The sequence below is a fragment of the Lycorma delicatula genome, chromosome 2, assembly GCF_047948215.1.
Source record: "Lycorma delicatula isolate Av1 chromosome 2, ASM4794821v1, whole genome shotgun sequence".
NCBI lineage: Eukaryota > Metazoa > Arthropoda > Insecta > Hemiptera > Fulgoridae > Lycorma > Lycorma delicatula.
The window spans coordinates 106631926-106656420 of record NC_134456.1 but is presented as its reverse complement, the minus strand read 5'-3'; the positions used below and the strand labels follow the sequence as shown (position 1 = coordinate 106656420).

Genomic DNA, 24495 nt, shown 5'->3' with positions numbered 1-24495 from the left:
TTATTACCGTTATTATATAGTGAGTTTATATACATGATACGCTTACTAATACTACTCATAATAAGTAGTATAAGTTATTTATTTTTATAATACTTAAATTAAAAAGGGCCAAACTCAGACATTACACCACAGCGGTGAGACCAGTGTTATTATACAGAAATGAAACATTACACCTTACCAACCTCTCTCTTCTTTGTATAGTCTCTGGAACCACCGTAAAGTATTACTTCAGAGGATGAATAAGGATGATATGTATGATTGTAAGTGAAGTGTAGTCTTGTACAGTCTCTGGTTGAAATTCCTGAGATGTGTGATTAATTGAAACCCAACCACCAAAGAACACTATTATCCACAAACTAATATTCAAATCTATATAAAAGTAACTGCCTTTATTGTGTTTGAACCTTAGAATTCTTGACTTTGAAATCAGCTGATTTGCGATGACGAATTTACCACTAGACCAACCCAGTGGGTACACCTTACCAACCTGGAACCGTTAAAGAAAACAGAGAGAAGAACACTGAAAACAATCCTAGGCCTCAAGAAATCAACAGAAGGATACAAACTGAAATTCATCAGAGAACTGTATGAAGAAATAAAGAATATAGAAAAAGAAATAAGAAGAAAGAGACTGAAATTCCTGGGCCATATGTACAGAATGAATCAATAGAGACTAAATTAAAAAATATTCATTAAATTCTGGGAATAAAAGAGCAACTACTGCATGGGTACCTAAAACAAATGAAGAATTACAAAACCTAGTGATCCAAGAACAGAAAATGATTCAGCAGAAAGCTATTCAGACAAAAGATTTTCATGAAGTTGAGTCTGAAACTGTGAGGAAGGAAAAGAATCAAATCAAACTGTAATGGATAGAAAAGACCAAACATGTGTAAAGAATAAGAGAAAATGAGAAAAGAAAAAGAAACCAGATGAAATGATATTTGCATGGTCCAAACCATAGTAGGCTTAAAGGCAAAAAAAAAAAAATAGTTTAATTAATATGTAATAATAGCTAATATAAATAATTATAATTTATCTAAATGAAGAGAAATTAATTTATTTTTATATAATTACTTTACGATTAATTGTACGTAATTTTTGTGTAGTTAGTTGTGAGTAAGAGTTTTGTAATTTTATTCATTGTTTTTTAATTTTTGTTAACATATTATGCTGGGCAAATGAGCCCATAAAGAATTTAAATATTTTTTCATTTATTGGTAACTGTAACTACAGGCATAGTTACTGTATAAAATAAATAGATTTTATGTAAAACTTCATTACATATGTCAATCATTATAAAAAATTAACTTCTATCAAGTTTAATTAAATTTCTTTCTCTGCTGATATGTGGAAAGCAAAAAAAATTAACAATAAAAATGGCGTAGAAAGTATTACTGATGGGATGTATAGATAGTTTAATTTTTTAGGTTTAAAAAGATACTATTATTAAGTATAAATACAAATACATTTAATTTTGATTGTGAATACTGCTATAATATAACAGATTTTTGTCAAATAATTTTTTATTGATTGTTAAATCCATTGAATCACAATTTTTTATCAATATATTTTATTTTTATATAAGAAAAAATAAAACAGAATTATTTAGAATGAAAAAACACATTCTGAAAGAATAAATTTTGTAGCTGACTTGTTAGGCTAATGTCATCATAACAAATTAAGATTAACAATTTTATCAAAAGAAAACAAAGTACTCAATTAATGTTTAAATAATCAGCATACAAAATATTGTAAACATATTTAAAAATTTAATTATCATATGTCCTATAGTGAGCAACTCTTTTTTTTAGTTTTATTTTGATTAAATGAAAGTAGTCATTTTCTTTAATATTTTAAAAATTTAAATGATAATTTAGTATATATCTGTATTTTAAGGTGTTTTTAGTAATTAATATTATTGATAAAAAAATTAAATACAGATAATTTTTAATTGTTTTGTCTTTTGCAGATTCCAAATGACTGTAGCAATGGACAACAAAAATGCAGAAAAAAATTCTTCTGTCATTTCATTAGACAGTTATAATAACACATCCTCAAGGTCAGTTATTTAGTATTCAGAGAATTTTATTTTTATATTATAACTGTTAAAAATCAATAAAAAATAATAACAAATGAAAAAAAATGAAAAGTAATATTACTTAAAATCTCTTTTGTTTATGTACAATTTTATAAACAATTAATTGTTTTACATTGCCACTAACTTATTATGCATTTGTAATGAGTTTTTAAATTTAATACCTTTTGTTTTATAACACTGAAAATTACTCTTATTCTTTACATTATCTACTTTCTTATTTAGGAGAAAAAAATTTCTTGACTGGTTTGTTGAATGTTAAAAAAATAAATAAGCTCCATTTTCTATGAAAAAAAGGAGAGATTAATAATTTTATATATATACTAGCAGACTCAGCATTGCTAGATTTGAGTATGTATATAGATTAAATGAACACAATTGAAAATTTGATAAAACATTAACAAAATGAACATTAGGGAACTTCACCAAAATTTAACCTTTCCCTATTACCTTTTCTCCCTTACCCCCTTTCACTTCCCCATTTTCCTTTTTCCCTATTTACTTTTTCCATTTCATTTTTACTACATTCCTTTCCCCCATTTTCTTATTTCCTCTTCATTTCCCCTTACTTCCCTCATTTTTATTTCCGTTATTTCCCTTTCCCCATCACCTTTCCCTTCCCCCTTTCCTTCATTTTCCCTTCCATTTCCTTTTCCTGTTTTCCTTTCCCCGTTTTCCCTTTTTTTCTTTTTTTCATTTTCCCATTCTTTTCTTTCACCTTTTTTAATTTTTCTCTTTCTGATTTTTCCCTTTCTCCCAGCACGTAAATCGGTTCAGTAGTATTTTAGTCTATAGCGGACACACATATCGGAAACATTGAAATGGAATCGTAAAATATTTAGTATAGCATCTGATGCTTTTATGTCCAACAGATAGCGCTGTTTTAAAAAAAAAGCATGTGTTTAACTGTCACAGGTGTGACATCTTAGGTATAGTAGGTATATAAAACAGATGTGTATTCGAATGCAACGTTGTGTCAAAATTTCAAAGCAATCTATGAAGACCTTTCGGAGATTTAAGATTTTGAACAAACTAACATTTATTTACATTTTTATTTATATATATATATATATATATATAAATTAATTAATTAATTAATTTATAATATAATTAAATGTAAAATGGTATTAGTATTTTAATAGATATGTAAGACTTAATATTCCACTATTTTTTCCAACTGAGTAAGGTAAATGCTTTGTTGCTTTACACTCTATCTAAATCTTTCTTATGGTTGTAACGCATTAAATATTCTGAGATAAGTAAAGCACTTATCAGAGTTGTTTTCTTAGAGAGTAATGATTTTTATTGTATAACCAAGATATCACTGGTAGAGCTTGTAGAAAATCACATTTTGGTGGACTTGGAATGCCAGTGTGCAACAGCTTGTGAAGAAAGCAACAGGAAACCACTTCAATCATCACTTTCCATTGTAAGCCTAGCACGAAATCCTTGTTATCTTGAGAATGGCTATATTAGTTACAGGATTGCATTCTATCTCATTTCCATTCCTCTATGATCTTTTTAGTTACATCACTAAAAGCATATATACATGCTCCTGCTTTTCTCTGATAAGAAATAAACTTAAAAAAAATAACTTATGGAATCAACATTTCTAGTACACCAAGAAATATATTTATTTCATAAACAAAAAAAAAAAAAATATTAAGTAAATTTTCTACATTATCTTTTTCTATATTCAATATTGGGGTAGATGGTGAACTCCATTATAAGCTTCTAGCTTATAATGGAATCCACCATCACCAGCTATTGATAATAAATAAATAAATAGCTTATAATGGAGTTCATCATCTGTTATATTCCAGTTTACCAATGTTAAGGATTCCTTAAGTAAATTATTCATTAACAAATAACAGAATAAAACTCAAACAGCTTACCACTTTTAGTCAGTTTTGCAGCTATTTCATTGACTATGATTACTGGTGCTGTTCTTACTTTGCCATCACCTAATAATATTGCTAGCATATTTAGGAAGATATATTTAGTACTTAGAAAGAGGTTAAAAAGTATATTATATCTGATTTGATTTGTTATGGTGTGTATCACACACCATATACATTAAACATGGTTAGTGTATGTGGATTTGTGATATACATCTAAGTTTTATGTTGGTATGGAGTGGTACTAAATTTTACTGGTATGTTTATTTGAAATTGCATCCTATTTGACCAGTGATGAATAATATACAGTCAGAACAGCTAAATTTGTATATTTCAGATGTAATATTATATTTATATAATATTACTTTACTGAAACTAATTTTTTTAAGATTCATATTATTCCTCTATACTGTTAAATTATATTTAAATTTTATTAATAAATCACCTAGTTCAGAATATTGAGATAAGATATATCTTGCCTTAATTTTTCATGACAGTACTGTTGCAGGATCCTGTATCTTGAGTTGTGATTGAAATAATGACAGAATAATCATGAACCAATAACCGAATTATTTCAATCATAGCTGAGGATGTGGGATGCCATGAAAATACTCGTACTTTCATGAAAAATTAAGGTAAGATTTGTCTTATCTCAATATTCTGAACTAGGTGATTTATTAATAGAATTTAAATAATATATAATATTACGTAAATTAAACATTATATATTTGTTCAGTGATAGTATTCTGTACACAATGGTTTCTTTTCTTATTACCCTGAATATTACAGCTTTATTTTATACCAAGCTACAAAATTTTAAACAGCTGAGTTCTTTTATGTGATCATCAGAGGTAACATATTTAATGATATGTTGAGTAGTTTGTGGATCAGATGTATAAGACTAGATACTTTATTTAAGATTTGGTTTCAAAATACTGTGAATGAGTGTATTTCGCTATTGGTTTTCCATATATTTTGAAAAAAATGCTTTTGTTGGTTGCTTTTGGTGATGGTAAGGTCAAGGAAGTTTAATGTCTTAAAAAATGAATTGTTTTACATTACCACTAAACTTATCATGTATTTGTAATGAGTTACCTACTTTTTCGTAATATAATTATCTACTTTCTTACCTAGGGGAAATAATAAAAATTTCTTGAATGGTTTGTAAAATTAATAAAATGTTAAAAAACCTTATGTGAAGGTAATAAAGGTAATATGATCCAAAGTGTTTAAAGATATATTAAAAAATCCTTGACTGGCAATATTTTGTGTTGTTTGAATAAATTACATTAAAATATTTTGTATTTATTCCATATTTACTCAGTAAGGGTTGAAATCCAGACCTGCCCTGATTTCACCTTATAAGGAAAAACATAAAAAATATATAACTGGAAATTATAAAAAAAATTATTTTTACTTAGAAAATATTTGAATAAAACTTAACTTTTTGGGTTTTTATAAAGATAGTTTTTCAATGAACATTTTTTAAATTATGTTCTAATTAACAAAAACATTATACATAAGTGAATTAAGTCTAATGCCATTATTCAATTTATCACTCCCCTTCATTATTTGTTCACCCTTAAAAAGCTTTTATAAAAATTTATTAGAACTAATTCCTTTAATACACCAACTATGAATATCATATTACATTTCCATGATTGTAGATTGAAACATTCCTGAGACACAAAGCCAAATATCCAAACATACTATAATTGCAGGAGTTTTTAACCATGATTTTAGGAAGATATATTGAAGTGATGCTATCACCTCATATATGTATAGAATATTTATTTATGTATTTTTTTTTTTTTTGGTCTTCAGTCATTTGACTGGTTTGATGCAGCTCTCCAAGATTCCCTATCTAGTGCTAGTCGTTTCATTTCGGTACACCCCCTACATCCTACATCCCTAACAATTTGTTTTACATATTCCAAACGTGGCCTGCCTACACAATTTTTTCCTTCTACCTGTCCTTCCAATATTAAAGCGACCATTCCAAGATGTCTTAATATGTGGCTTATAAGTCTGTCTCTTCTTTTAACTATATTTTTCCAAATGCTTCTTTCTTCATCTATTTATTTATGTATATTCATACAGAATGTATAAGTATGCATAAGTTAACCCCTACAAAAAAAAAAGTATGAACTTCCCTAATATTACTATCTGAGTTCTTTTGAAACTTATAATATTATTTTTTATGTCAAACCAAAAATAAAACTATTCAATCACTTTTATAAACTATAGTAAATTGAGATTGTTAAAATAAACTAAATTTTTCTTTGCACTAAGAATTTTCATAAAATATCACAGTAAAATCATTTTTCATTTGTTTTAAGTTTTATGTAGCAACAGGAATTTAGGATAACAACTTTGAGACACTTGGATGAAGTGCAATTTCTTTTAGAAATGACATTAGTACATGAGAATTTTACAATTTTGAATTTATATCCATTCTCAACACTAAAAAATAAAATTGTTTTGTCAGACACTGATAATGTTTGCATCACTATCAAAAGAAATTCTGAGTTACTATCTAAACAAATCACTAATTCATTTAGAGGGTTGTTTTTTAAAAAAAGATTATCAAGACTAATATTTTCCTCATAGCTAAAACTTTAAGGTTACATTATTTACTAAATTCAATGTCATTATGGTCAGAAAAACATTTGAGTTGATTACAAACAAGATGGTAAACTGTACATTTGGCAGCCTGATAGTCATTTAACATCCTTAACATCTGAGGTACTATCATACTGAAAAATAATGACTTGAAATGTTCACAAACTATGAATAATACTCTATGAATAAAGTATTTTCCAGACATAGAAAATACAAGTTAGGTAACTCTGATTATATTTAATACATTCTACTGATGTCTCAGTGGAGTAGTCATGAAAAATCTGATTATCATAACAGGCAATGCTACATGAAATTATTAAAAAAAATAAAATGATAGTTTATAAACTTGATTTAAAAAGAATCACAGTTTCTAGTCCATTTGTTCTTTTAATCAATTCTTAACACTAATTAAGTGATTTTTGTTCAAAATAAACCAGTAAGACAATTTTGTAGTGGATAAACAAAGTAAATTTTGAATTAATAAAAAAATATCTAAAATTAACTAAACAAATGAAATATGAAATCTACAATTGCAAATATTTAAGTCCTTGGTCAATCTAAGAAATAATAAATGTAAACGTGTTAAAATAATTAAATAGATAGAAAGCAAGAAAAGTATTAACTAGCCATAATTAACATGCAGAAATTATGAATATGACAACAAAGAAATAATTATGGCACTGTAATTACAAAGCAATTAAACAGTCCAAGTTCCTCTGATAATGTATAAATTACTACAGGTTTTGAAGTATTAATGCAATTTTTTATTCGAAAATTGTTCAGTATATTACCAGCAATGTACTAATACATGTATCAGCTTACATTTGTGTAATTAATTTAATTAATGAGTTAATTGTAATTGTAATAATCATATTGTAATAACTCTAAAATTAATTCACATATTTTATTTATTTACTTATAAGTAATCAATGAACTGATACAAATTAGGTACCGTAGTAGTTTCTCATATTTTTTTTCCAATTCTGCTGTATTCTTTTCTTCATTCTATCTCCTATACTTTCTATTAGCTCATACCACTATATAATATATCAAATCATTATAGTTTTTAAATTATTTAATTACTGTATCATTCATTAGTGTTCTAGTAGTAAAAGATTTCTTCAAAACTACTAACTACAAAATAAATAAATAAATTAATAACATGCTAACAAATTGTGTTGGTATATGAATTAAGAATTTTTCTTCTTTCTTCTACTTAATGCCTTATCTAAATACATAGAATGATTCAGGAGGACAGAGAAATATTTTGGGAACTAATTCTAGAGCTTGAAATAAGGAAAAAGTATAGACAACATATCTCCAAAAACTCTGTGTTATCAAGTTATGGCTAACGAAAAATTTGTTTAAAAGTACAATAATTTTGTTAAATTAATAAATGTATAAAATTTATTGTTAAAACTTGTAGAGAAATCTAGAGAAAATGTATGTAATAAAGTTATAAATAATAAAAAAAATATCAACTTTTAGTATAAAAAATAAAATAGAGTATGACTTAACAGAAAAATCTTATGAATATATAAAAAATTAAAAACAACTGTTTTTATTACAATAAATTTAGACCCCTCAAAAATTAGTTTGTCAACACTAACTGTATGCTTCAAAACTAACTTACATATTACATGTTACATATTAATAATAAATGTTAGGCAATTTAGTTGTTTTGGTCATAATTTTGACGGTATTTGATTATTTTTGACAATTGAGTTATGCAGTTTTTTTGTGTTTGTTGTACTATAAACTGTACCTGCATTTTTCCAGTTGAATTTGAATTTAAAAGAGTGAAATTCTCTTTTCAATTCTTTGTTTTGAGAATTGCTGCGTCTCTTCACTCATGCAGAATATGTGAGTAGGATTTTTGTATACGTTTTTGCAATGGAAGTGCTCCAGCTGCGGTGGAAGAATATTGACATAGGTGTCTTGGACAAGTAGTTTCAAACAGTAAAGTATTTTGTAAAATTTGTGATAATATTCATGGAATGGTACACCGTCCAGCACTCATGTTTCATCTGAATGTCAACCAGCACATGGTGATGAAAACAATAACAATCTTCAGGTGGTACAGCTTAGTCTTACAATGAACACATGAACAATTTTTTCACTACTTAACATTCCAAAAAGTACTGCATGGAGGACATTACATGATCATGGACTGTTGTCATAATGATGGACATCAAGATGACATGATGATGATGAACTGTGTGATGACACAGCTATGTCAAACTTTCTTAACATGATGATGTTAAGAAAGTTTGACACCTCCAGCTTGGTGACCAAACCAGACAACTGCAGTTTTGTCAATGGGTTAACAACGATTACCATTAATTCCTTTCATACTATTTTCTGACAAAGCTACTTTTTACATATAATGTCATGAACAATACACAGAATTCACATCGATGGTCTAAAGAAAACCCACATGCTGTAGTTTAATCAAATTTTCAGCACGATGATCAGTGACTGTTTGGTGCAGTATGATCAACAATCAATTAACAGGTGCTTTCATACTAAAACAACATGTCATGGCGTGAAATTATCTGGAATTTTTTAGAATGAATTTCTTACAGTGGTTGAAAAATTTTCATTGGCAAAATGAATTGAAGTGTAAACTTGATGGAGCACCAACACATTTCACAAATATTTTGCTCTCCCCCCCCTGCCGAACCAAAACCCAGTGATATCTAGGTAAAGCTATTTAGCTGTGTTGATAGAGATGGGTATGAATGTACATGTATGAAGTGTACAAACGAGCAATTTACATTTCCAAGTTGATGTGTACATGCTTATTTCTTGTGATTGGGTCTACTTGCATAATATTCGATTTGAGAGTGTCATGTTTGATTGAACATGTCATGCTCTAAACAATATAAAAGAGACACAAGGGATTGCACAACCTTTAGTTTCAAATATGAAGTGTGAGGCTGGTGCCTTTATTTAAGTTTTTAAAAGCACGGTTTCAATGAGAAAAATAATAATTGAGGTTGCAGTTTTTTAGTGTGATCTGAAACGATGTAATTAATTTTTTTTTCAATTAGATTCTTATACAAAATGGATAAATCTGTTTAAAACCCGAAGTGAGCCACCTCCATCTAGTGAATCAGTTTGTAAAAAGACAAGATTGTACAATAACAGTTATTTAAATTATGGTTTTATCTCATTGGATGGAAAGCCACAGTGTGTTTTTGCTTTCAAGTCCTCTCCGATGAAAGCATGAAGCCATTAAAATTAATTTCACACTTACAAAATTAAACATCCAGGAAACCAAACACTTGGAATTTAAAAAAAAATTACATACTTTGAGAAATCAAATAAACATGTATTTGTAAATCAATATATAGTGATAAAAACACACTTAAAGTATCTTATCTCGTAGCATTAAGAGTAGCTAAGATGTCTAAACACCATAAAATCACAGAAAAATATTGCTTGCTACAATTGTTATGGTCAGTGTTTTAAGAGGCATGGAAGAAGCAAAAAGATTGAAAAAATTCCGCTTTCTAACGACACAGTATCAAGGTAAATAGATGACATGGCTGCCATGTTTGTGATCAGATAATTCAGTGTGTGAGTTCAAAAGAAGTTTTTGGACAATAAACAGGTGTGGCAAACAGTTCTCAGTTCTTATGTTTTGTGATATATGAATGCGATAGGGACAGATCAATCAAAGTAAATATGTTGTTGCAAATCAATTTTGGTCATGCAACAAGACAATTTCTTTTTGTTGTTTTTTATGAAGCTACTAAAAACTGTAACATAGAATGGATAAAATCTTTTGCAGTACATAATGATGATGGAAAGGAAAAAACAGGTGGACTTCTGAAAAAATTAAAAGATCATCTTACAAAAGGGCGGAATGGACATACTGCATTCTTCACATTTATGCTCTTGCCACAAAAAAATATGCCAGAAAATCTCAAACAAATTCTTTGTTAAAGATGTAAAAAATGGTTAATTTTATTATAAGTCGATCATTGCAGAATAAGCTGTTTGCTAAACTATGTGACGTGTAAAGTTGTAAGCTAATTTCGTGACTCCCAAGTTGAGAAAAGGTGAGATAGAGGGCTGGTAAATTGGCCATATAGATCACTGGACCTTACACCCTTAGATTACTGTTTACAGGATGGATGAAATGTGAGGTATACAATCAAAGAGTAGACACGTTACTCTTTGATTACTGATGAACTGATTGCAACTTGTTCTACACAACTCAGCTGCTTTCTGAAATAGTTAAATTTTTTTCTCACCAGTTCTCAGAACTTACTAGACATTTACTTATCTCTCTTGTCCACAATTTCTGTATCCTTACCTACCTATTTCTGCGTTTAACTCCAAAATGATAACTATGTCGCTTGTGCCGTTGGCTTCTAGAATCCTATATGTTGAATGTCTTTAATTGATTTGAAGTAGAGACTAACCAACACCAATTAACTCCTCTGTATTCTGTTTTATTGTGGCTGACACTCTGTACAGCTGCTGATGCATGATAATAAGATGCCATTTTTTTATAGAATGAGGAAAAAATGACATGTATTGGCCTGGACTAGAAGACAGAATATCCAAATGAAAGGCAAGACTTTACCATTCCAAGGAGCTTGGTTGAAAGAATTTAAATTAAAAAAAATTAATTTTCATAAATACATTTTGTTATGTATAATGTTTGAATTTTATTTATACATCCATTTAGTAGTAAATTTAATTTAAATAAACATATTAATATGATAGTAATTATTAATAATTTACTATAACAATAACAATATAATAATAAATAATAATACAAATATAAATAATAATTATGGAAATATTATATCGATCTTCGTCGCGGAGTATTAGCGTCTCGGCCTTTCATCCGGAGATCCCAGGTTCGAATCCCGGTCAGGCATGTCATTTACACATGCCATAAAATTACATTTCCATACCCCACTTCAAGCTTATGTGGCAATATCATTGAGCAACAAAAGAAGAAAAAAGTAATTATTATAAGATTACAATATTGCAGTATTTATTTATTACATTATAATAGTTTAATGCCACTTGCTGCGGTTACTACGTCGGCGCTAGCCGGTTGTGTCGGGGAACCTGCAGTTCATCTATATTCTATTCACCTTAAGAGCTATCCTGTAGTAATCAAATCGCGTTGCCTTATAATAGACTGTTTCGAAAGTTACACACACAAATTATAAAATTCTTTTTTTATGTGTGACCGACTGTGCAAAGGAACTAATAAGAAAATTCTTCTGAACATTAGACAACACGCACATTTTATTTGCATATTTATTTAGATGCATTATCCGTGACTGTTATCCGGTAAAAGCTGTACAGTTTTTTGAACCGACTCGTGAAAACATCTCCATTCATCTCTTGCTGTTAACTACCATTCTTTTTCTATTCAAAAACTAACAAATCATCTAGCAAAAAACCATCTTTACTGTCGATGTGTAGTATTATTAATAGTTTTCTTTTACTAGGGATAGATTTTAAACCGCAACTGAATCCTTAATTATTGACCCAAACTTTTGACGTTACGTGTCCTTCATTTACCAAGTCTTCACCTAGGTAAATATTTACCCCTTTTTCCGAAAATTCTTTATTTTTCTCAAGTACTTCCTTCTCCGTAATTTGATATTTTCCCTTTCAGTAATAATACTTTTTTTGCCTTCTTTTAAATATTGAAAACCTATAGATTTAATTTGTTTTTAATGTTTGTAAATCAGTATCCTTATTGACAAGCGATAAACATTTTTTTATGGCTGACGCTTGATTATTTCTAAAAACACTGTGCAACTTCAATCCAACGGCAGTTTTTACAAATTCGTCGCACTGCGTCAACACGGTTAGCTTCTTTTTGTTTTCTTGTTTGGTATTTACAATTTACCAGTTCTTTAATTTCATTCCTTATGTCGTGAACACTAAATGTCGACAAACCAGCCAATTTGGTTGTCATTTTTCAATATCTTTTGTGGATAGAGATGGGTTTTCGTTTTGTAGAGAATTAAACCGTTAAAAATAAAGAAGTCTTTTCCCCGCTTTTTAGAGGCTTCCCACGTTTATGTTTTACAATGGAAGTTGAATCTCTATCAGTCATTTTTAAAGTTTAATGTAAAATCAAATTACCTCTTAAATAGATTCAGATATAACAAAAACACCATACAGAAAACAAAATACAGAAAATACACAAAATACACAAAAATACACAAAATACACAAAATACAGAAAACAAAATAACAAATGCAATACACTGGAATTAATTCGAAACCTCAAAAATAACATTTAAATTAAACACAAAGATTTACATACACAACAGCCCGAAAATAGCACACAGAACTTAGAAAATGAAAAAAAATAAATAGGCTGTTCAGTTTAAAATTCTTCTAATGCACAACGCTAACCCGATGAATTAAGATACGCTCAACGGCGATCGAACGGAAACTACAGAAGTTCAAGAATTATTAATAAAGCATGATCATTTACCACTTTCTTCTATTTTGCGTTAATAGCCTAATGAAAGTAGATAACTAAATAATGTAATAACGATTCATTTATTACTCAATTTTTTTCATTTGGCATCGACTGAATCGAATTATTTACGAATTAATTACATGGCAGCTATATTTAAAGTTATATTGACAAAAACACGATAGACGATAAAGTATTACAAATACTGATGAGGACTAAAAAATTAAGTCGCCCGGTACATCACTATACTAACACAATCGCACTCGCTGCCGTAAGATTTCACTGCAACAAACAACAGCTAGGCTAGCTCTTTTGTTTGTTTATTCACACTAAACACAATATAACCGCCAAGCCAGCTACCCGTCCAATATCCGACCACAACGGCACAGCGGCAATATCCCCATCATACGTTGGCCTGTTTTATAAGCAGCAGGATAGTTATAGGAGAGCATTCCGGCCGGGATAAGGGCTACCAAGAAGTCCCTTAATATTGGGTGGGCGAATTTTTCAAAATTGTCACAAACCCAGCGCTAGGGCGTTCGAAATCACCCTGCTCAATAAATACATCTCTCCTGCCTGCCCTTCAGGCAAGCAGGCCCATAACCCTTCTTAGGAACGTGTCGCGTTCAGATTTGACCAAACAACATCAAAAATACTAACACCAACGCCAAAAACCGCCAGTGCCAAGACTTAAAAAACCTCATAAAGGTTTTATAAAAACCTTGGAAAAACGTCAGTTCTTTATAAAAAAGAGCCAGAGTCAAACTTACAGCATCGCCGCAAAATTCCGTTTCCCGTTATCCCCGTCTCCTTTCCCGACTAAACTGCACAGTCTAGTCCTAGCATATAACACCCTAGAACAGCCCAACCAAGCCGCACTTGACTGCGAAACGTAGCAGATAACGTGCATTATAGGAACAGGCCCTAAAATCACCTCCGGCACCCGCCCCTTCTGGGAGGATGGTCCCAAGCTACAAGACTTTTTGCCCTCTCTGGGCAGAAAGGGAGTGTCAAGGAAGACGTGCTAAGCAAACCGCTCCGTTGGATCCCAGCCGTTGAACACTCCTCTGGGTCGGAACGCAGACCCAACATTACAAGACGAATAAACGCCAGTAACTATTTAATACCCGCCATTTCATTAGAATGATCCAGCAGCAAAGGACGTAAATCTGCACACTGCAACAGGACAGGAAGGTATTGCACCCTCCAACATCCTTGCGTTCCGATCCGTTCCACGAAAGCATTCACTCGTGAACCACCACTAGGAGAAAACCAAAAAGAAGAAGAGGAAGAAGAAAGAAGAAATCCCCTGGCTAGCCCAACGTGGGATCTCTCGGCGGATGCCGACGGAGTAGCAGGCCTGGCACGAAGCTCGCTACCATCAGAAGGCGTAGCGATGAAGACGGAGACTGATCGGCACCGCGCCGATGGAAGACGACCGACGCCGCCCCGACACTGAGGGGCTAAGCACACGCTGTAGTTGAAACCAAATGCCACCAAGGAAAGCACAGTCCGATTCCAATTAATCAGCCGCAAATCTCCGACTATCATCGTCGAGGCGAGCCGAACTGACTTATTTGGATAGCAACGACCGGACCCAACAGCCCTTCTCAGGGCTACCTTATCACACACAAAACTGCCCTTTTCAGTGCCACCATCACAAAATTCCAAACAGCCCTTTTTAGGGCTACTGTTCAGGTTCTAAGGTGCCATGTGTAATTAAATAAATTCGGCAGCAAAATATAAATGTATATGTATTTTTACTGACACTAATACATTTGTTATACATTTCAAATATATATATATCACTGACATTAAAGAAATATTTAACACATTTTCTTAGTGTTATTTTATATTTTATTTGTATAGCTAAAAAAAAAAATCATACATTTTCTTACAGTTTCAAATGTAAAATTTATACACTTTAAGGGTAAAAAAAGTAAAATTTTATGGTGTTTAAAATGTAAACATTTATGAACACCAGAAATTTATTGATTACGTATTAAGCTACCTAAAATTAACTTCTCTATCTCGTTTTTAAAATTTTATATAAAAACTAGTCTTTCCAGGAACAAAATTAGTAGATTTTTATATGTATTTTAAGTGATCGTGTAATGGTTGTTAGCACCCTGACAATTACAAATCACCCCCAAAAATTGCAGTCATTCTCATGATATGATTCAATAAAAGCAAGGAATAAAGTGATTTCTTTTCTTCACCGAGTCAAGTTTATATAGCGATGTATATTACTTGCAAATCCACAAACACGGTGGGGATTATCAGTTCTGTAAGCAACATGTTGAAACAAACTTCTATAAAAAAATTAACAGAAATGTAATAATTATACTTACTTATATATTAAAACTAATCCTCACAACTTACCACTTATTATTCGCTCTTTTCTTCATGTTATACACTTTCACAGAGATATATACTTTATCAGAACATATAAAAACTTATATCTGTTATATAAAAAACATTTCTTCAAAAATTAAAATATAGAGAAATGTGATTTACCACCTCAGTACTGTCAGTGGAGACTATGTTTTTAATTTAACATAATTAACATAATCTTTATATGTTTAAATGAACCAGAGATCTCTGTAAAAGTACTTAACATTAAGAAAAAAATAAAAGAAGTAAAGCAGTAAGTATGTTATAATTAATTTTTATAAATAATTAAATTCTGCTAGGGTGCAGTTTGCTAGATTTACATAATAATATGAAGATTCTGGCAATCTATAAACAAGTACAGCCATGAATAACTGCATAATGTGTATAATACACTATAACAGTGTGGGTATTAAGGTTATTAAATATCGGAAGTGAATAATTTTTTCTACTAAAAACTATTTCTAAAAAAAAAAAAAAACTTAATTGAGACATTAGTTGTTAGTAATTTAAACTAATCAACCATATGTACATGTGAAGTTATAAGATACTAACATGCAAAACAACCAAGCCACTCCAATCATCACTGAATTATAAGAGCTTGACACATAAATCAGAATATATATTTTTTTCACTATTATTTAGATATGATAAATGGAAATTTTTATAAAAAGTAGATTAATTAAATGTCTGAATTTTAAGAAAAAATGAAGTACTTCAAAAAAATATTAAAAAATAAAACTAAATTAATTTTATATTCTTTTTATTTTTATTATTATTTTTTTTTAATATTAAATTTACAGCAATATTTTAATAAAGTAATTTTTTTATCTTTTAATTTTAGGTTGAAACTGACAGATGTATCATATCCAGATAAAAAAAGTGGTAAAACATTGAACACTGTTTCTACAGAAAATGATTATAACCCTTTTAATAACAGAGATAAAACACATGCTACATCGTAAGTATTAATTTTGGATAATTGCAAATTACATTTATTATTATCACACTTATGCATATTTATTTTACAAATTATTTTATAACATTCATAAAATTTAATGTTTAAAGTAATACTACCTTGTTAATTACTGCACATTTAATATATACTTGTATCACTTACTTTTAGTTACAAAAAAAAAAAAAAGGTGGCAGTCCTTCACATTAGCATTTTCCTAATTTTACTTCTTCATTATAAGGTGTTATTTTGTAATAATGACCTCATAAATTTTGAGGTCAGTAAAAATAAAGTTTCTACTTACAACTTAGTAGTAATTAATGAAAGTATATTTTATTATATTGTAATAAGTTTATTTGTAAAAATATTCATACAAATATAATTTACATACATGAAAGAGTAAATTTTCATGGTCAAAAGCAGGAAATTAACAGGTCTTTTTGCCATTTCTTCAAACAGTTTACATTGAGTTGTGATTAAATTATGATTTAATAATAACCTTTTTTATATACAGTTTAACATCTTTTTGAAACATTTACCTTTTATCTTTAAGTGCAATATTATTTTATGATTTTATGCAACGCTTATTGTATGTAAAAATTACAGTGAGGTAACCAATTGATATAATATTTAGCACATTATGTAATCTGGTCTCAGGTTAAATTGTAGTAAGGGTCTGGAACTTTTTTGTTTATTATTTCATCCATCCCATTTTTCTTGATATAATTTTTTGTGCTACATGTCAGAGGTTATAATAATAAATAAAACTAAATAAATAAAGTAGCAATTAATATAACTATTAGCAGCAATATTTGAACACTATTTGTGTACTAAGAACTCATAGAAGCAGTAAATGTTAAATTGAACTTCTTGTATTAGAATCTACAATGTGTCTTAATTAAGGGAGGCTAAAAATTTGGTGACGAGCTTTTAAATCTTTTTAATTGCATTTTCATAAAAAAATTATTTAATAATTTTTCAATTTTATAATTTTGTAAAATTTTTTAATAATCTTATAATAATTTTTGTAAGATTATCTTTCTTAAAGAAGGTTGGCCTTGAAGTAAACTCTATAGACACTAATACATTTTTTAATGGTCCCCAGAAGCAGAAGGTATTTTTTAAAAGATTATTTAAAGTTTTATGTTGAAACTTTGATTAAATGAAGCTTAAGGAACACTGAGGGAAGATGTTCTCAAACACTTTAACACCATTTTGTCTTCTACTTGCTCTTAAATGTGAATTTTTGAAAAAGAGTTGTTTAATTATGCAAATGTTTCAATTTAGTTAACTTAAGATGAATCAGAGCACCTAGATTTCCTGCAGATGTAACAGAGACAAGATGCTATAACATAATTTATTAAATTAGTTGTCTAAAATGGTAGTTTTAGAGAACTGTCTCAACATGTTAAAATTCACCACTTTTTTAACTGAAGAGGCAAGGGAAGCTACTGACTGAAGTTAGGGAGAAAGGAGTCTTAAACCTCTTTACCACCATCATTAAGTTTTTTCTTCACCCAGAAAGTAGAATGTGTTTTGAAAAAAATTTCCTTAAATTTCATAATATTTGGGTTTTGTTTCAATTAAAGGATACCCAGCTTTTTTAGGAAGGATTAAAGTGGGATTGAGGTTTGGAAAGCAGGGATCAAGAAAGTCTGAATTTCTTTAAAACAATTAAGGTGTTTTTTACTCCTTAAAATAGAACAAGTTTTTGAAAAAGAGTACTTCAAACATGACAATATACAATCTTTCCTAATGTTAATTGGCACCATTACTAGTGCCAGTGAGTGGGGAATATTAGTACATGAAATAATTACAATATATGGAAATGTGCTTTTATTTCAATCCTGTATTATTAATCTTATTTCAAAGGAATGCCAAGTGGGGAAAAATTAGTACAAGGGTACATAGAAGTGACAAATAATTACATAGCCTGCATCATTCAAGAAGTAACTTTTTAAATATTACATTTTTTTTTATTTTTAGATTGATTCCATAGTTCTTGATATAATCCCAGAATAGCAAACTCTGTCCCTTTCCATTATACGGATTTGAATATTAGATCGTGGATACCAATGTTCTTTAGTGATTGGGTTTCAATTAACCACACATCTCAGAAATGGTTAACCTGAGACTGTACAAGACTACACTTCACTTACACTCTCATATACATCATCCTCATTCATCCTCTGAAGTAATACCTGGCGGTGATTCCCGGAGGCTAAACAGGAAAAAAGAAAAAGATGTACATACAGCTGTGTATGTCTGTGCACATAGATTACACCTTCACCCCACCATCCTCCTACCAAGTAAAGCCATAAGGTGTTACTTCAGGAGGGAGCAGCTTTATCTTCTGTTATTGTAGCTAGATGCTGTTCCTGGTCAATTTTACCATGACACCAGCAAGTTCATCTGGTGCAAACTTTCTTGTCAGTCCAAGTCTTGCTATTAATGTATTGCTCTCAGAGATGGACACTCAAAATACATGTGCAATGCTGCCTCCTTCATTTGTACATAGCTAGAACAAAGGTTAGTGTTGTCCACCCAAACCTAAAGAGGTAGGCCCTGAACCCTTGTGACCAGATAGAGACTGGGTCAGGACATATCTCATTTGTCCATACATCCTTCTTTTTTCTTTTTTTGATTAGCCTCTGAAACCACCAAACCACCGCAAGGTATAACTTTAGAGGATGAATGAGGTTGATATGTATGAATGTAAATGCAATGTAGTTTTGTACAGTCTCAGGTCGACCATTCTTGAGATGTGGTTAATTGAAATCCAACCACCAAAGACCACTGATGTCCTCCATCTAGTATTCAAATCTGTATAAAAGTAACTGTCTGTACTATGTACTTCCTGGATAACCACATGTCAACATTGCTAATGAGCCAGAAGGTTCAATGACCTTTCTCCACAACTATTCAGCGCCTAGACGGAAGCTCTAAGCCACCTAGTCTCAAGGTGATGGACATCAAGAGGCCCTACAACTTTCCACACCTTTTTCTTGAGATCTGTATGAAAATCAATAGGCATCGCTCCGCCAGAATCCCATCAGCAACTCTGGACACCATCTGATGGGCAGAGCAGATCCTAAAGCAACTGTGACTATACACCGCGGCCATACATTTGTTGTTATGGGCAATGTTCAGAGCCCCCACCCAAATAGGGACCCTGTACAGCAGCATAGATGTGATAGTACTGGATGTTCTATGCATTTATACTGGGCCATCCCTATTGTGAAACAGTCTAATGATCGAACGTGCTGTTCTATTCGACTTCTCTGAGGCATTCAATACATCTGCCCCAAAATTAAGTCACGAATTGATCCAAATCCCAAAGTATGGCCAACCTGGACTCGACTTGGCAACTCAATAGTATCACAGCAATATTTACGTTTCTTTTCGTACCTGAAATGAAAACCATCTCAGTTTTATTCAGCACCAACTGTAGGCCTGCCTCTTCCATCCAAAGATTTATCACATGGTAAGAGGTGGTGAACATGCTCAACTAGTTCTTCAAGGCTCTCTGAGATTGCCAGTCAATGGAAAACCTATGACAGTTAGCCTGTCAGACTCAGTAACCCAAAACACATGTCGTACATCAGGTACCATATAATGGGTCCCAGGACACTGCGGAATGCAGGACCATGTGCACGTTGACTCCTTTGTTGGTGTTGAACAGCAGAGTTCTATCTGACAGGTATGAGGATATTATCCTCTTCAGACAAGCAGGTATGCTTAAAAACAGACACTGATTACATTATCCTCGACCAACAAAAAAGTGTTCTTCTTGTCGAGGACACAGTACTTGGTCTTCTGCCCTAATCTTACTGTCTACCTCTGCGACCAGCCTCTGTAGTATTCTCGTAAATTTTGCCCATTGTATTCAACAAGCACAGTCTCCTGTAAGAACCTGAGTTGAATGGACATCTCCCGGGTTTGGGTATAAGAATCAGTCGTTGCTTCTTTCAGTGCTCTGGAAAGACTCCCTCCTTGAGACACTGGTTATACATATTAAGGAACACTCCCATGGTAGGGTCCTGGCCCTATCATTAGATATCCGGGCAAGAGCTCCCAGGAGATCATCCTACATGAATAGAGGCAATATTTCCCCTCTGTTTCAACATTACAGGTTAACTCTTCCCCTTCAGGAAACATAGTGTCCACTATCTGCATCATCTCAGCAGTACCTGACTAAGGGTAGCAATACTCTTTCATATCCTTTTAATAATCAATAGTACTGTTTGCCCGATGGATCTCTGTTAACTTCTTCAATAAGAACACTCCAACACCGTTTCTGCTATTCTTCATTAGTGAGTTCAGTTTACCTAGCTGCTTTGTATAGGGTTGTGAGCAACCTTTTCGCTGTGTTGGTAAGGCTTCTTTGCATAAATCACCAATTCTTACAGCATTCCTGTCTCTGAAGGCATATGTATGCGTTCCACCAACGAACAATAGCATGTGATCCAGTGCATCCCTTTTGCAGCAGCCTGTCTTCAAAACGCTTCGCACTCCCACCTATCATACTTCCATTTTGATCTCTCTTGTGCAATTCCCTATCTAGTCTCATAATAATAGCCTGTATAGCCCTCCCAAACTCACCAGGATCCAATTCTGCCAACTAGGCAACAGCTAGCAAAAGTCAGATCGACAATCGTGTGTGACGATCCTCTTTGAAAGGTAAAGAAAGACCTGTTCCTCATTGATCAGTACCAAATTGAGTGTCACGAGGATATACAGGACAGCTTTCCTCTAGAATCAGTCTTGCAGCAACCCCATTCTGTGGCCCTTGCATTAAAGTCGCTGGTGGTTATAGCAGAGTGATACTGCGCAACCTCTCTATACAGCTGCAAAAAGATTGATTTTAATTTTATTTTTCTATAAGTTTAAACACTACTTCACAACTTACTAGCTTACAACTTTATATGTAAACAATAATGAAATCATTTTATGAGAAAAAGTATCATTTTTTATAAATATTTTACATACATTTATAAGTATGTGTATAAAGAAATTAAATTAATGAGATGATTGCATTTGTTCTTCATTAAAAAGTTTCTCCTTACGTGGATCTATGTTAGAAACATGCAAAGCAAAATTGTTTTCAAATAAAAGACAATTCCTATATTGAGTTTTTAGCACTACCATAAATGAAAAACACTTTCACAGAGGAGGTAAAAGGGATTAATATTTTCAATGGTACTGTGACTAAATTTCTATATTCACTTCGATTTGCAATCCAAAACTATCTAAATCTTCAGATGTGAATTGTAGTTGTAACATTTTATCACCAAATATTTCAATGAGATGGTTGTGAATCTAAACTGATAACTTAGCTGCTGCAACAACGTTTTCACTAAATGGATTCAGTACCCATCTCTACGAGAAATTATTTTTATCACTTGAGAAATAATCCGCCAACTGAATTTTTAGCTCAAGCAAATGCATCTTCATCCTATCCAAACTGTACTGAATTATAGTGTCTTCTTCATCCATATTTTTCTCAATGTAATCGAAAGTGAGTGGAAACATATCAAAATTTCTGTTTTGAAGGTGAATAATCCAGATATTGACTTCTTAATGGAAGCATGAATTTTGTCTGTCGTTAATAAAATGTTTTTATCGTGTCCTTGTAAACTGACATTCAAGTCGTTTAAACGTGAAATTCATCAGTTAAGTAAGCCAAAAGAAACATATACTCATTACTGTGTAAAACAATTAAGAATGGTATTTGTTTTTCTGAAAAAATATTATTAATTCATCTTGTAATACCAATAAGTGGCTTAACACTTTTTCCCGTTATAATATCTGACTTCTGTGTGAAAAAGAAGAGATATTTTTTTTTCACTAATTTCATTGTATAGTTTAGCAAACTGCCTATTCTGCAATGGTCAACTTTTAATAAAATTAACCATTTTTATATTTTTACAAAGAATTTGTTTGAGATTTTCCAGCATATTTTTTATGGCAAGAGCATATATGTGAAGGATGCAGTACGTCTATTCCGCCCTTGATGTAAGATCTTTTAATATTTTCAGAAATCCACCTGTTCTTTCCTATTATTGCCTTTGTACCATCATTACATACTGCAAACATTTTTTCCAATCTGTTATAATTTTTAACGGCTTCATAAAAAACATCAAAAAGAAATTGTCCTGTTGCATGACCAAGTATTGAGATAAAGAGCCATCAGGAAGAGTATCCGGCTTACTAAAGTAACATCCTATCAATTCCTGATATTCAGAAAACAACTTTGTAAAGCATACATTATTAATTAAGGGTTGTCAAATTAATTTTTCTCACTTCATGTCAATAACCAAAAGTATCATTGTGACAGTTCTTGTTTTCTTTTATTCTTGGTTCTTTATAATTAATTTATCATCTGATTTATTTATGCTTATTTACTTTTTATATTATGAGTAACCTGTATATATAAAAACATATACATATATATTTTAAATAAATAAACCTTTTGTTTCTTGCCGAGATAAAAAATCACAAGCACAGGAATCTTTACATCAATAAAAATAATTACTTTGTATGACTAGTATTGACTAGTACTTAGTTCTGACTAAGTTTTCTGTTAGTCTTTTGGATTAGTACATTTTCTACATCTCTACTCTTACAAATTGTGATTGCATTGTTATATATTTTTTATAAATTAATACACATATTAAACCAATTTAAAAAATAGTAGTAGTGATATGGTCTATTGTCTTCTTAAATGAGTAAAATATAAAGTTAAATATCAGTGTGCCAAACCCACCGAAATTTAAATGATATTCAGTCTTACAAGCAGCACTTCATTCTGCCCACAGAGACTGGCTCTATAGTAAATATCAATATTCTCTGAGAAACGCAATCTGTCTGTTGTTTTTTATATCTCAAGAACTTTACGTGTATTACAATCATGCATAAAAGTAAGTTTTTGATGCATATTATAACAGAGTATACAAATATAAATGTTTATTGTGTATAATATTGTGCATTTAAAAGAACTGTGATTTCTGAATAGCTCTCATAATTTTTTCTTAATACTTAATTTCAGGACAATGGGAGCAGTTCTACATATGTTAAAAAGTAGTCTTGGTTCAGGTATTTTAGCAATGCCTCATGCTTTCAGAAATGGTGGACTTATATTTGGTATTTTTGGAACGGTTATAGCAGGTTTTATCTGTACTCATTGTGTACAAGTTTTGGTAAGTTTTCAATAACTTAAATTTATTCAAGATTTGAATAAATTTTCAAAAAAAAATTTATTCAAATCTGTTAAAAAATACTGTCAACACATGATTATTGATATCTAAAAGAACAAAATTTGTCTTTTATTTTGGATAAAATTTAAAGCTAAAGTTAGACTTATTGTACCAGATAAGCTACTTTAAACACTTTAAATTTCTCTTTATTTAATTGTTTATTGTATTTCATCAGGAACTGTTCTACCAAACACTCAATAATTAAAAAAAATAAATAAATCTAAATATATCTGGTTTGCCTCCAGATATTTTTACTGGTTAGTTATTACTGGTTGGGTTAGTATTATTACTCACCAACTGTTCTGTGATTCACATGGAATGATATGTACTAAGACTGGATAAATCTTTGTATAGTTTGTAACTGAAATTGTAGCCTATTATGGATAATCTAAAACAGGCAAAAAATGCACAATGATGAAGGAACATAACTGTTATGAAGTGATAGAGAGTGGGATTTTCTTCTCATAATTAATTCAAACTATTAAGTATATTATATCCAGCACCTTTCTATAATAAAATTACTTCTTTTTTACAGGTTTATTGTTCACAAGTGCTGTCTACAAGAGTGAAAAAACCAAGTTTAGGGTTTGCTGAAACAGTACAAGTAGCATTTGAAACTGGGCCTCCAAAATATAGATTTTGGGCTCCATTTGCCAGGTAATTTTTTTTTTAACAAAGAAAGAATAAATATTATTATTTAGATAATTTAAAATTAGATTATAATTTTTTCAAACAAATAAATTTTTTAGAGAAGAAATAAACTGACTTTGCTGCTGAGTATATAACAAGAAACATGAAGACAGA

The 24495-nt window shown here is 30.7% G+C and overlaps 1 protein-coding gene across 3 annotated transcripts in view; it reads left to right on the top strand.

Annotated features, from left to right (window-relative positions):
* The window catches only part of LOC142319071 (proton-coupled amino acid transporter-like protein pathetic), a 190196-nt gene that overhangs the window by 144039 nt on the left and 21662 nt on the right, over positions 1-24495 (top strand). For all 3 annotated transcript variants that reach the window (XM_075355934.1, XM_075355935.1, XM_075355933.1), the window contains 4 exons: positions 1973-2062; positions 16325-16441; positions 23484-23634; positions 24227-24348. In XM_075355934.1, coding sequence (XP_075212049.1) covers positions 1980-2062; positions 16325-16441; positions 23484-23634; positions 24227-24348 — 473 coding nt within the window. In that variant the 5' untranslated portion in view covers positions 1973-1979. The remainder of the gene's footprint in view (positions 1-1972; positions 2063-16324; positions 16442-23483; positions 23635-24226; positions 24349-24495) is intronic.